Genomic DNA, 13588 nt, shown 5'->3' with positions numbered 1-13588 from the left:
CAACTGCAGCTTAGACATACCCTGTGATTTTCTACCTCTTGCTTTTTCTAATAGCTGGCATAGTTCACTTTGTTCTAATGAAGAATAAGTATTAAGTTAACATGTTGGTCTTTCTCTTTCTATAAAATTGCTTTCTATAGTAAGGACTCAGCAAAGAGACCAGAGAACAATGAACTTTGCACCTGACATAAATCTAAATACAAATAATTTTGATCTTTCTTTTGTAATTCAAAATAATCACTAAAATCATCTGTCTGTATTTATCTGATATAGGAGGAAAAAAAATCTAATTATGGAAAGAAATCTTTGAGATAAAAATACTATGTGATTTTTGCAGTTGTGCATGCCAACATACTGATTAGAAATAGAATTGTATAAACTGCAATAATCATGATACTAATCAAGGATTTATGGGACCAAGATTCCATGGTCATGGATGCAATAAAAATACATAATTAAATGACTGAAATGTTGAGGAACCAAGCAAGCAAGGGTAACTAAGGATATATCGAATAGTGGTAGAAATGTAGCCGTGTTAGTCTGGTGCAGCTGAAACAAAAAACAGGACAGTGTAGCATTTTAAAGACTAACAAGATGGTTTTGTGGGCCAGACCCACTTCCTCAGATCAAATAGTGGAAGAAAATTGTCACAACCATATATACCAAAGAATACAATTTAAAAAAATGAACAAATATGAAAAGGACAAATCAAATTTCAGAGCAGAAGGGGGATGGGGGGGAGGTAAATGTCTTATACTACGCACCGCAAGCTTGTGTCAGCTGGCATGGGTCAGCCATAGCTGTTTGACTGCAGTGTAGATGTTCCCTGAGAGACTTGAGTTATTCCGAGAGCCAGATAAAGGCATAGGTATTAAAGACCAATATTAGAACCCAAGCACCTTGAATCATGTGATCACTTGAGAAGAGTATTTCTAGCCCTACTGGTTGCAGAAAATCTGTACATGTCTGTGGGGGTTTTAATATCTAAGATCAACTTCTCTGTGGGGCCCCACTAATACTTCTTCTTCTCCCTCCTCCCCAAAATAGAGGACTGTGTGTTGCAGGAAGAGTACAGTGGATTCTGTCTTAGCCACCTACTCAACAACTCCAGCCCCTCTGAGGAGCCATGAGGGAGGAAGGGAGGTTCATGTCATAATGTGCCAACAGCTCTGATTTCTCTAGTCCTTGTAATTCCTTTGGCCTACCATCCCTTTTCTCCTGTACATTTCTATTAGTGATGCTGTCAGAAATCAATATAAAGAAACTTTAGAGTTTTGACCAATAATTTTTTCTATTACATTTTTCTTAAAGGTCTTTTACAATTTAATTTCTCTCTAATAATTTTTTTACTGAATTGTATATGGAATCACCTAAGTAGAATCAAGGCACTTAAAAAATCGAAACCAAACCGCTGCCAGAAATTCAAGCCATGAAAAAGTATGTTTCTTCTTCGAGAAGTGTCCTTGTTGGTGCTCCACCGTAGGTGTTTAGGGCGCTGATGTGTGTCTAGTCAGAGATTTTTGGTAGCAGTGCCCTCCGGTAGGCTGTGCGCACAGAGTAGACAGCTCACACAGTGCCACTACTATGTATGTGCAGCCAACTGTCCCCTCAGTTCCTTCTCTGCTGACAGCAGCATCGGTCGGAACTACGGTTGCTCTCCAGCTTTTCACCAAAATTTTCAACATTTTCTTGTTATTATCATTAGTATAGTTTAGTAATAGTGTTCCTAGTTAGTAGTAGTTTTCTAGTTACTGGTAATAATTGTTTAAAAAAAAACTTTTTTATTTTAGTTGTTAAGGCCGTTTGCCTTAGCAAGTTTTTTCTTTCTGGGATGCCACATTCCCCAGGATTCAAATGCTGCCTGTCTTGCAGGCTCTCAATTCCCATCTCCAGTGGGCATTCACAGTGTGTCCGGTGCCACCCAGTGCTTCCACTGCAAGCAGCTAACGGTCCACACGTGGAAGGCAAGGGAGCTCCAGCTTAAATATCTTTCCCTTGAAAACACAGTAAGGCCAGTTTCAGATCTGGAGCACTGTACCCTGCCTCTGCAGCTTCTCGCCATGCCATGTCCGAGAAGGAGGCTCCAGCGGGCTCTCTTCCTCAGAACAACCCAGGAAGAGATCTCATTCTTCAAGTAAGGGTGATTCCCTTCAGAAAAATGGGGGCAAGCACCCAAGATAGCCCCTCACTGACCTCGACCAGGGCACCAGACAGGGATGTACCGGGACCATCAGGCACTGACAGTTCCCGAGGGTCCAAGGACCTCACCAAGATGGGTACCAAGGTCCCAGAGAAGCCTAAGTCTAAACCAGTGCCACTGGAAGCATCTGATCCCATCTCAGTGCCCACAAAGGTGAAGGCAAAATCAGCATCTGCTGAGGCGCCGCTTACACCGAAGAAATCCAGGCCTCAGTCAGCACGTCGGCGCCTATGCCACCTCCAGCACTGAAGAGGCACAAACATGGTATCGACAGCCTCCCATGTGGCACCGCAGATTGAGGCTGTAATACCCTCCACGCTGCCTCCCACTCCAGTTATACAGCACCCAGCCGTTTACTACTAAAAAGGAGCTCATGGTAACTTCGGTGCCCATGACCCCATCTCAGTAACATACCTCTTATGGACATTTGCAAATCTACTATATGGTCCTCTGCTCATATGTTCACCTATTATGCCCTTGATACTTACCTCTCCCAGGGTGTACTCAATTTGGGCACACTGTTCTGGATGCTATCCAAAATACTGACTAACCGAAGCACACACCTCCAATCACAGGTACTGCTCTTTAGTCGCCTAAGGTAGAGCACCCACAAGGACACTCCTAGAAGAAGAAGAAGAAGAAGAAGAAGAAGAAGGAGGAGCAGGAGCAGGAGCAGGAGCAGCAGCAGGTTACTCACCTTGTGCAGTAATGGAGGTTCTTCGAGATGGTTGTCCCTCTGGGATCTCCACCACCCGCCCTTCCGACCCTCTGCTTTGGACAGGGTTATTTTTCTTCTGGTGCAGACAAGGAATGGAGGGGACAGATGGCTGCACATGCATAATAGCGGCAACACATGTGCCACCTTCTCCATGTGTGCAGCCCACTGGAGGGCACTGCTACCAAAAATCTCCAACTAGGCACGCAGCGGCACCCCGAACACCTAAGGGAGAGCACCTAGAGGGGCAACCATCTCGAAGAACTTCCATTACTGCACAAGGTGAGTAACCCTCTCTTCCTTCTGGTCCCATTAAATGGCAACTGGTTTTGTCACTTCAATGGATTATTTTTGTGTTTCACTGAAACCTGTGGTGACTCTGTGTGATATGGTATGTCCCTCTGCTTTCTTTTGTAGATCTTGGCAAGCAATAACTTTTGACAGACAACCTGCATCCTTCATCAGAATAGTTGGAACTCACAACACAGCTAATGAGGTATGGAACAGTTTTTTTTCTTGAAGGATATGTAGATTTCATTGCATTTCCATTGTAAACTATTAATAATGCCTAAAATGGCATTTTTATGCCTATGTTTATTGCTTTTCTAGCAGTCTTTTGAAGAAGAAAGAGTATTTTCCTCACTTTGCCATTATCTTTCTAGACTGTGAAGGTTTCTTCACAGCCAAATGTGAAAACCACTGTAGTGCTTTGAGAGATGATAGCTAGGTTGAAAAAAGCTAGGTATCTTTCCTTCTTCCTTAGATGGAGTTTTTTATTCTTGACCTGGAGATGTCTATATTGTAGCTTAGGTCATCTTAATTACATCACAGCAAGGCGTGGAATTTTTCACAGCTCCGAGGACAAGTCTATACTGGCACTTAAAAATTCTGTAACTTTCTGTTTGGGGTGTGAAAACACACATACACCTGAGTGCTGCTGTGCTCCCGCCACTGTTAAATACTCCCCTCACAGACATGGTTTACATTGAGCACTGGGAGAGCTCTCTCCCAACGCCTGTGGCGTGACCACACTTTCAGTTTAAAGTGCTGCCACTGAATTCAGATTATTTACGGTAGACACATCACATTGTGCACTAGCTAACCTGCAGTATATAACCATGTAATCTTTTAATTGTTACCTTGCTACTCTCCCCTCTTCCTGTAATGTGAGACAGTCCTCACATATTGTCTCAAATCCATGGAGAGGAGGATCATCACCTTGTAGCGGTGGAGAGGCTTGCGTGTTCCAGTGACCCCGAGAGTGACGCTGCCTAGAGTAATGTGCTCCCTTAGGATCGCCCATAGCAGAACTGTCAAAGGCAAGGTTCCAAACAAAGTGTGTTCTAAGAAGTCCTCAGCGACAGAGCATATGGAGGATAACTGCACAGTGGAGTTGTGTAATGTTACAGCGGTTGTGAAGGCTGCAACATATAAAGGATCTCCAATTGTTGTGGTGTCCATGCTATTGGTTTCAAGCCCTCTGTCTGTCAAGGTGTTGTGCACCAGTCTCCCCACTTTTAAAAGAAGTCCCACAGAGGAATCTTTCAGTTTTTTGCGAAAACAGCACCTGCTCAAGTCAAAAGTCTGGTGGCAATCAGCGAGTGGCTATAGGGAACAGGACAGTGAGATCCAGAAGTTCCTAGTCACAGAGTGTGTGATTCAGTCATCTTGCTCGAGGACTGAAGCAGTTTGAGCATCTTGGCAGTTGCACCCAGGACTGAGCAAGCCTCTTTGGGACCGACTTTGCAAACCTCATATGGGGAGAGGGCTAGAAAAAGTTCCCTAAAATAGTCTTGCCTATTTTCCTCTTGGTTGGATAGATGCATCCAGCAGGATCACCACCCAGCAGTCAAAAATGTAAAAAACTTTTCAACTTTGGAAACTGGAATGTACGTACCCTCGTGGACAACTCAGACAACGACTGACCAAACCAATGTACAACTATCATTGGCCATGAATTGAATCGGTATAACACTGATATTGCTGCCTTGTCCAAAACTAGAAGAGCTGGTGAAGGTGAGGAAGGAGAAAAGAGGATACACCTACTTCTGGAAGGGAAAATTTCTAGATGAACCTCGATTGTATGGAGAAGGCTTTACTATTAAGAACAAGCTTTTAGGTGCCTCTCTGAGCTGCCAGTAGGTGTCAATGAGCGGCTTATGATACTCCGATTGAGGCTCACCAAAAACCAACAGGTAACTATTGTGAGCACCTGTGCAACAACAATGGATGCCAATGAGGATGTAAAGGAAGATTTCTACTCTCGGAGACCATTTTATTGGAGACCCCTAAAGAAGATAAGATCATTCTTCTGGGGGATTCAAGGCACTCATTGGATGAGACTCAAACCTGTGGAAAGGGACAATCAGGAAAGGAGTTGGCAAAAGTAACTCAAATGGAATCTTGCTCCTGACCAAGTGTGCTGACCATGAACTTATCATCACGAACACACTTTTTTGAGAAAAGGACAAGTTCAAAACATTTTGGAGACGCCCCCATTCAAAGCACTGGCATCTTCTCAACTATGTCACAGTTTGTGCTTGAGATCATAGTGATGCACTTCTCACAAGAGCAATGACAAGTGCTCATGACTGCCGGGTTGATCACTTCATTCGATCCACAAAGAAAATTAGGATCACCCCAATATAGAGGCTGCAAAAGAAGCAGGTCAGGCGCAAGATGAAGGTTCAAGATCTGAAGTACCCTATTCAGCATGACCACTTCCAAGCAGTCTTACAAGAAAAGCTTCGGTCAGAGTTTCTGGAAGAAATTGAGGAACGTTGGAGCCAGCTGAAAGCAGTAATCATCAATACCTGTGAGGAAACCATAGACTACCACACCAGAAAGCATTAGGACTGGTTTGATGTGCATGATGCTGAAATCAAGCAACTCATCAATGACAAGAGAATGGTATTTCGTGCTTGGCAGAATGATATAAATTGCAAGACAGAGAAGCCTATGCTAAGGCAAAGGTAGAAGGCCAATGTAAAACCAGAGAACTCAAGAACAAATGGTGGACTGAGAGAGTTCAAGAACTCCAACATTTCATAGACACCCATAATATGTGAAGTTTCTTTAGTGCCATTAAGGCTGTTTATACACTAGACTGTCATGGCATGAACCCCCTTCACTCTAAGGATGGAACCACACTTCTGAAAGACAGTGCAGGAAAGCACATTTTGAAGATCTTCATTTTCCTCTGGTTTATATAGTGTTTGAATAATAGAATCATAGAATCCCAGGGCTAGAAGAGACCTCAGGAGGTCATTGAGTCAAGCTCCCTACCCAAAGCAGGACCAACCCCAACTAAATCATCACAGCCAGGGTTTTCTCAAGTCAGGACTTAAAAACCTCTAGTGATGGCGATTCCACCATCTCCCTAGGCAACCCATTCCAGTGCTTCACCACCCACCTAGTGAAATAATTTTTCCAAATATCCAACCTAGACCTCCCCCACTAAAATTTGAGACTATTGCTCCTTGTTCTGCCATCCGCCACTACTGAGAACAGCCTCTCTCCATTCTCTTTGGAACCTCCCTTCAAGAAATTGAAGGCTTCTATCAAATCCCCCCCTCACTCTTCTCTTCTGCAGACTAAATAAGCCCAAATCCCTCAGCCTCTCCTTGTAGGTCATGTGCTCCAGGCCCCTAATCATTTTGGTTGCCCTCCACTGGAGCTTGTCCAATGCATCCACGTCCATTCTGTTGTGGGGGGCCCAGTACTGGATGCAATATTCCAGATGTGGCCGCACCAGAGCCGAGTAAAGGGGAATAATCACTTCTCTAGATCTTCTGGAAATGCTCCTCCTAATGCACCCTAATATGCCATTAGCCTTTTGGGGTACGAAGGCACACTGTTGACTCATATCCATCTTCTCATCCTCTGTAATCCACAGGTCCTTTTCTGCCAAACTGTTTCTTAGCTAGTCAGTCCCCAGCCTGTAACAATGCTTGGGATTCTTCCGTCCCAAGTGCAGGACTTTACACTTGTCCTTGTTGAACCTCATCAGATTTCTTTTGGCCTAATCCTCCAATTTGTCTTGGTCACTCTGGACCCAATCCCTACCTCCCAATAGATCTACCTCTTCCCCAAACTTAATGTCATCCGCGAACTTGCCAAGGGTGAAATCTATCCCCGCATCCAGGTCATTAATAAAGATGCTGAACAAAACCTGCCCTAGAATCGATCCTTGGGGCACTCCACTTGAAACTGACCGCCAACCTGACATCGAGCCATTGATCACTCCCCGTTGGGCCCGACAATCTTGCCAGCTTTCTAGATCCAGCTTCCTTGTTAGCCAGTTTGACACTTGTTTTATTTTTTGTAAAGCACTGTACAATAGGATCAACAGTCTTATTGTGTACTACACCATGTCCTCAGTGATAATTGAGTTTGTAGTGTTTTTTGGTTATCTCTCAAGCTTTTTATCTTAAATTTCTCTACATTTACTGAAATGTAATAAATTGTCCTGACAGCTCCTCTACTCCTACTCTATCAATCTCTGAACCTGGTGTACTTTTAGTCTGTCCCCAGTACAGTTGTACATCATCTGTTAATGTCATTATCTGCTGCTTCTTCTAAGTCACAAATACATACAGTATAATGTATAAAATCATTCCTCTAACCCAATAGTTTCGTCTATCTACCTTGCACTGTCTCTATTTGGATATACCTTAATTTGTGGCACTTAATATTAATTTACACTGCAGCTCTTTGACACTGCTCTGACAGTATAAAATAGCCCTAGCATAGGAGTAAATTATATTTATATCAAGTTTCGTTCCACAAATACAATTTGTATCCATTTTAGGGCCATTTTGGGCTTCTGACCAATATAATTGGGTCTTACTGTAAATGAGAATCAGGTCCTTTATTTTTTATTTTTTATCCTCTTAGTTCATAAAAACCACTATGATGTTTCATATAGGGTTACAAATCATGAAAGAAAATGTTAAACTCAGGCTATGTCTAAACTACATTTCTCTTCCGAAAGAGGAATGTAAAGGAGGCTCATGGAAAATTTAAATGAAGCATGGATTTACAAATCTCACGCTTCGTTTGCATAATCGCTTGTGAGCGCTTTTTCGAAAAAGAAACCACCGTCTAGATGGGGTTCTTTTGAAAAAAAACCCACCTTTTTTTAAAGAACCCATACGCCTGAAAAAATGAGGAGTATGAGTTCTTTGGAAAAGGGTTGGGGTTTTTTTTGTTTTGTTTTGTTTTTTTCCGAAAGAACCCTGTCTGGACTGCAGTTTCTTTTTCAAAAAACCCTTTTTCGAAAAAGCACTCACACGCAATTAGGCAAATGAAGTGCAAAATTTGTAAATCCGTGCTTCATTTGAATGTTAGATCGGCCTCATTTACATTCCTTTTTTGGAAGAGGAATCTAGTTTAGATGTACCCTCACATTCTTCTCTCTCAACTTTTCTTCCTAATTTATCTTTTTCATGCTGCACTGTATCAGAAACTATTCTTCTAGAGCAAGAAAATTATTTGTCCTGCTTGCCTTTCCTCTGTCATCTATTTCATTTCTTCAAAACAATACGATATTTGTTTGGCATGATCTTTCTGTGAATGCATGCACACTTCATTAATTCACACAATTTCAGGTGTTGTCTGATTAACATTTCCACTATTCTTCCTCATTTTGAAGGTTACTATTGTTAATCAATAGTTCCTAAATTTTCCCAGGTTGTTAGTAGGGCTGGTTCTGAGGTTTTCAATAACATGTTGTTGCACACGACATTGTCAGAACTATCAATCATGATCCATGAAAACATTTAAAAATGGAAACATGATTATACTTGATGGCATTGAAGTAGATATACAGGACCAATGCACATCAGCTCTTGGGAATGGGACATGGAACTTGCTTACCAGGACAGACCCATGCAAGTGTCTTAGTTCTGTGCAGTACAAGGCATAAGCCTGTCATTTGTTGTCATTATTTTCTTCAGTCTTGGAAGGGACTGGGCATGGTTAGTTTGCATAGAGTTAGTCTGTGGGAGCAAACACAGTGATCAGCAAACTGGGTTTATGGAAACTCACAGGAGGGTGAGTTTCACTTTTGGCAGTGTTATCAATCATAATACACAATGTGATTATATTGTCCAGCATTACTCCTCATGGAATGGGCCTCACCTGGCCTAAAGTTCAGCTTGCACTTGAATCAATCCACAGTGCTGCTGTTCTCCCAGTTAGTACATAGGTCTGTCTGGGTCCAGCTCCTATGAGGGTACGTCTACACTAGCTCGTGGAATGAGGAGTAACAGTAGTTCGAATTAGGATCTTTAATTCGAACTACCTACTCCGTGTCGCGTGTAGCCACGGGCACGGAGTTCGGACTAAGGGGGATTTAAAAATGGTGGCGCCCGGGAACATGCAAATGAAGCCCGGGATATTTAAATCCTGGGCTTCATTTGCAACTCTGCTTGCCCTAATTACCATACCTAAGTCGAACTAACGAGCTAGTGTAGACGTACCCTCATAGGAGCTGGACCCAGACAGACCTATGTACTAACTGGGAGGACAGCAGCACTGTGGATTGCTTCAAGTGCAAGCTGAACTTTAGGCCTGGGTGAGGCCCAGGTCCAGTGGCCGAAGACTGGCCACAAGCTGACTAGAAGAGTTGATAGCACCCTGGACAGGGTCTATTGTAAACCTAGCCACAGAACCCTGAAAAGACCAGACGGAGCAGCATCCTGGGAAAGTGGCCCAGGGAACAAGGAAGGAGCAGACAACTGAGACTCGTAGCAGGCACCTGCTACTTATAGGGGGTCCCTGGGTCTCTCCCAACCCCTTAGCAGCCACAGCAAGGGGACAAGAAGAAGCCTGGTTCCAGACCATATACCAACATTTCCTCTGCCACAGACAGCCAGACAGGGAGCTTACCATTACCTCAGCCACAGAAGGGCACTCAGAAGCGAGCGGATCCTGTTACATGCACACTAGAAATTCGATATGGTAACTGAATATATTAGTTGCTGACGAAAAGGGGGTAAAAACAAGGAAAAGGAGAGAGGGAGGAGGGCAGTTCTTGAACCAAACTCTTCTTTTGTGCCTTGGAAAAAAGGGGGACATAGAACAAATAATGCCAGGACAGTTTAGCCAATGCACTGGTGATAAAAGAACCAATTTGAAGAGCAAAATAGTAATTAATATGCCTGCCTTGGGCACTGTGCCAGAATTCCCCCTCTTTTTGGGCCGGGGTCTATTGCAGAGTGGAGTATTGCTGATACAGAGTTCATTTTCCCCAGGGAACAGAATGAGTGGAATCCAGCAGAAGCTATGAGACAGTCTGCTGAGGATGTATGGGATTTGTGATAGACTGGATTCCTGTGACTGTGAAGTTTTTTTACTCTTTGGGGGTATGTCTACACTACAGCACTAAATCGAACTAACTTAGTTAACTAAGCTAATTTGAATTAGCGCATCTAGACTTAAAAACTAGTTCGAATTAGCGTTTTGCTAATTCAAACTAGCATGTCCACACTGAGTGGACCCTGAACCGAGGTTAAGGCTGGCCGGAAGCAGTGCCAGCAGGGCATCAGGTTAGGACTTAGAGCGTGGAGCTGCTGTCTCAGGCTAGCCGAGGGCTGTGTTTAAAGGGACCCGACCCCCACCCTGGACAGACAGTTCTCAGGGGTTCCCTGCGTGCAAAGCAGTCCTGGCTTGGAGTGCCCTGAGTGCCCACACTCGGCACATCACAGCACTCGGCCATCAGCCCGGCTGCACTTGCCGCAGGCTGCCATCCGGAGGGGGGGTTAATCAAGGGGCTTCAGGAGAGCTTCCACCCCGAGAAGCCCGCAGAGCCACCCCAGTCCTCCCCATTGGGGGCTCGTACCTCATTCCTTCTTCCACTTACCCCTCCCTAGCCCCCCTTCCTGATGTACAAAATAAAGGACACGTGTATTCAAAAATAGAAACTCTCTTTATTGAACAAAACTCGGGGAGACTGGGAAAAGGAGGTGGAAGAGGGGAAGACAGAGGGTGGGAGAGGAGAGGGCAACTAAAATGATCAGGGGTTTGGAATAGGTCCCATATGAAGAGAAGCTAAAGAGACTGTGACTTCTCAGCTTAGAAAAGAGGAGACTCAGGGGGGATAGGATAGAGGTCTATAAAAGCATGAGTGGTGTGGAGAGGGTGCATAAAGAAAAGTTCTTCATTAGTTCCCATAATAGAAGGACTAGAGGACACCAAATGAAATTAATGGGTAGCAGGCTTCAAACTAACAACAGAAAGTTCTTCTTCACAAAGCAACTAGTCAACCTGTGGAACTCCTTGCTGCAGGAGGCTGTAAAGGCTAGAACTAGAACAGAGTTTAAAGAGAAGTAAGATAAAGTCATGGAAGTTGGGTCCATGGAGTGGTATTAGTCAGGGGGTAAAAATGGTGTCCCTGGCCTCTGTTTGTGGAAGGCTGGAGATGGAAGGCACGAGACAAATGGCTTGGTCATTGTTTCGGTCCATCCCCTCCAGGGTCCCTAGCGTTGGCCACTGTCGGCAGACAGGCTATTGGGCTAGATGGACCTTTGGTCTGACCCAGTACGACCATTCTAAGCTCAGGGCTCAGGATCGGGGGTCTCACTGGACCACCCTGATTTTCATGCACACCTGCTCCTGGGTGGCCAGGCTAGCAGCTATCCTGCCCTAGACTGCCACTTTCCTGTGCCTAGTGCGGAGGTCGTGGATGAGGTCCACGATGTCCGCACTAGACCAGGCGGGCGCCCGCCTCTTGCGGACCTGTGCAGGCTCCCGGGAGCCGCCAGCCTGGTCCCGGGATGAGGCGGAGGGCTGGGTGGCAGCGGGTGGCTGGCTCGAGCCGTGCCAGGTGCAGGGTCTGCTGGCTGGGTGCTGGCAGGCTTGCACCTGGCACGGGCACCGAAGCCAGCCCGTGCCCCTTTAAGGGCTCCGGGGCCGGGAGGGGGGCAGACGAGTTTCCCTGGTGGTGCCCAGAGTGGCTACCAGGGACAGCTGGGGAGGGCTAGCCTCCCACTAGTTCGAATTAAGTGGCCACACAGCCCTTAATTCGAACTGCTTAATTCGAACTAGGCGTTAGTCCTCCTAGAATGAGGTTTACCTAGTTCGAATTAAGCGCTCCGCTAATTCGAATTAAGTTCGAACTAGCGGTTTGTATGTGTAGCGCCTATCAAAGTTAATTCGAACTAACGTCTGTTAGTTCGAATTAACTTTGTAGTGTAGACATACCCTGGATGTTTTGACATTTTTTTACATTATCTGTTCAGCATGATTGTGATTTCCGTCAGTATTGTATGTTTCCTCTGGGAAAGTCTGTCTACTTCTGGCTCTCAACTTTTGAAAACACTGAGGCAATTAATGCATTACATTTTTAGCAGCATTTACTACTTCTGTCAAATTCCACTAATGCTGTCTTTTGGAGGCCCCAGTGCCTTCTTCAATAACCTTTTGTTCAATATGCACTTAGAATTGTTCTTCCATTCATTTATTTTAACTTCTCATTAAATGTTATTTTTATTCTCTACCCCTCTTTTCCCCCTCCTCTGATTTCACTCTGTAATCCTCCTGTGAACTTGATGTTGTATATCTCACCTATTTTAGTCTGGATTGTATTTTATACTAGGGGTGTAATTATGTAGTTGATTAAATGATTAACCAATAAGCAGATGCTTATCGATTAATGCTATTAGCTACATGCATTCTCCCACCCTCCCCCTTGTGCCAGTAAATATTTTAGCCAGGCTGGCCAGGAGCCTGGCTCAGTCCCATCTCATGCTGGGTCCCAGGAGCTACCCCCACTGCAGCTCTGTATAAAAAGTCATTTAGGAGCCGGGATGGCATGCAGCCCGGCTCTGTCCAGGGAGCTACCCCCGCTGCAGCTCTGCAAGAGTGGGGGTAGCTCCTGGGACCCAGCACAAGCCAGGACTGAGCAGATCTGCCTGCCCACCCAGCTTCTAAATGACTTTCAGTGCAGAGCCACAAAGGGGGTAGCTCTCAGATCTGGTGCAAACTGGAACTAAGTGCTTGCAGTGCTAACCCTTATTGATTAATCGTGTAGTCAACAAAATTTTTGGCACCTACACGATTAACATATTACATGCTTTTTAACATCCCCATTTTATACTACCATGTTCATTCACATTGGCATTTTTTTCTATCCTTACTGTGCTTATCACAAGATGACAGACATCCATTAATATATTTTTGAAAACTTCCCATTTCTCAGTTGTTCTTTCTTTTTTTTCCTTTGATGCCATTTGACTTCACCCAATCTTTTTCCTCTTCCAAAATTTATTGTTCTGTTTTTATCATTTCCTTTTATTCCTCATAAGTCAGTGACTGCTCTTCTTAAAGGGAAGTGTTCTTTTTCTTTTGAAGTCTGATAGCCAAACTCCCATTGACTTCACAGAGAGAAGAACTGGGTCGCTACTTCCTTCTTTTACAAAATATGTACACCTAAGCTGTTATAACAGGATCTATAAATGTGTTACTCACTTTGTTCCTTCTGTTCAATGTGTCACAGTTTGTTTAGATTATTGATATATAGCAGTAGCTCATTGTTACTGCTTTGTTCTTTTCACAAATGTGTGTTTGATTTGTTACATGGCTTCCTCATCCTTTTCAGATCAGATGCTCTTTGGCAAATTCTTACCAGTCACTTCCTGCCTTTATCATATTTATATTCAAACCATAATTTA

At 44.2% G+C, this 13588-nt stretch overlaps 1 protein-coding gene across 7 annotated transcripts in view; it reads left to right on the top strand.

The window, feature by feature from the left end:
* The window catches only part of BTBD9 (BTB domain containing 9), a 301225-nt gene that overhangs the window by 273371 nt on the left and 14266 nt on the right, over positions 1 to 13588 (top strand). The window contains exon 10 of one of the 7 annotated variants that reach the window (XM_075925073.1): positions 3333 to 3411. The exons of the other annotated variants lie outside the window; for them this stretch is intronic. Within the exon in view, the coding sequence (XP_075781188.1) occupies positions 3333 to 3411 (79 nt within the window). The remainder of the gene's footprint in view (positions 1 to 3332; positions 3412 to 13588) is intronic. 7 annotated transcript variants of the gene reach the window in all.

This window comes from Pelodiscus sinensis, chromosome 3, assembly GCF_049634645.1.
Source record: "Pelodiscus sinensis isolate JC-2024 chromosome 3, ASM4963464v1, whole genome shotgun sequence".
NCBI lineage: Eukaryota > Metazoa > Chordata > Testudines > Trionychidae > Pelodiscus > Pelodiscus sinensis.
The sequence above is the reverse complement of the archived record's forward strand: the minus strand, read 5'-3'. Positions and strand labels throughout refer to the sequence as shown.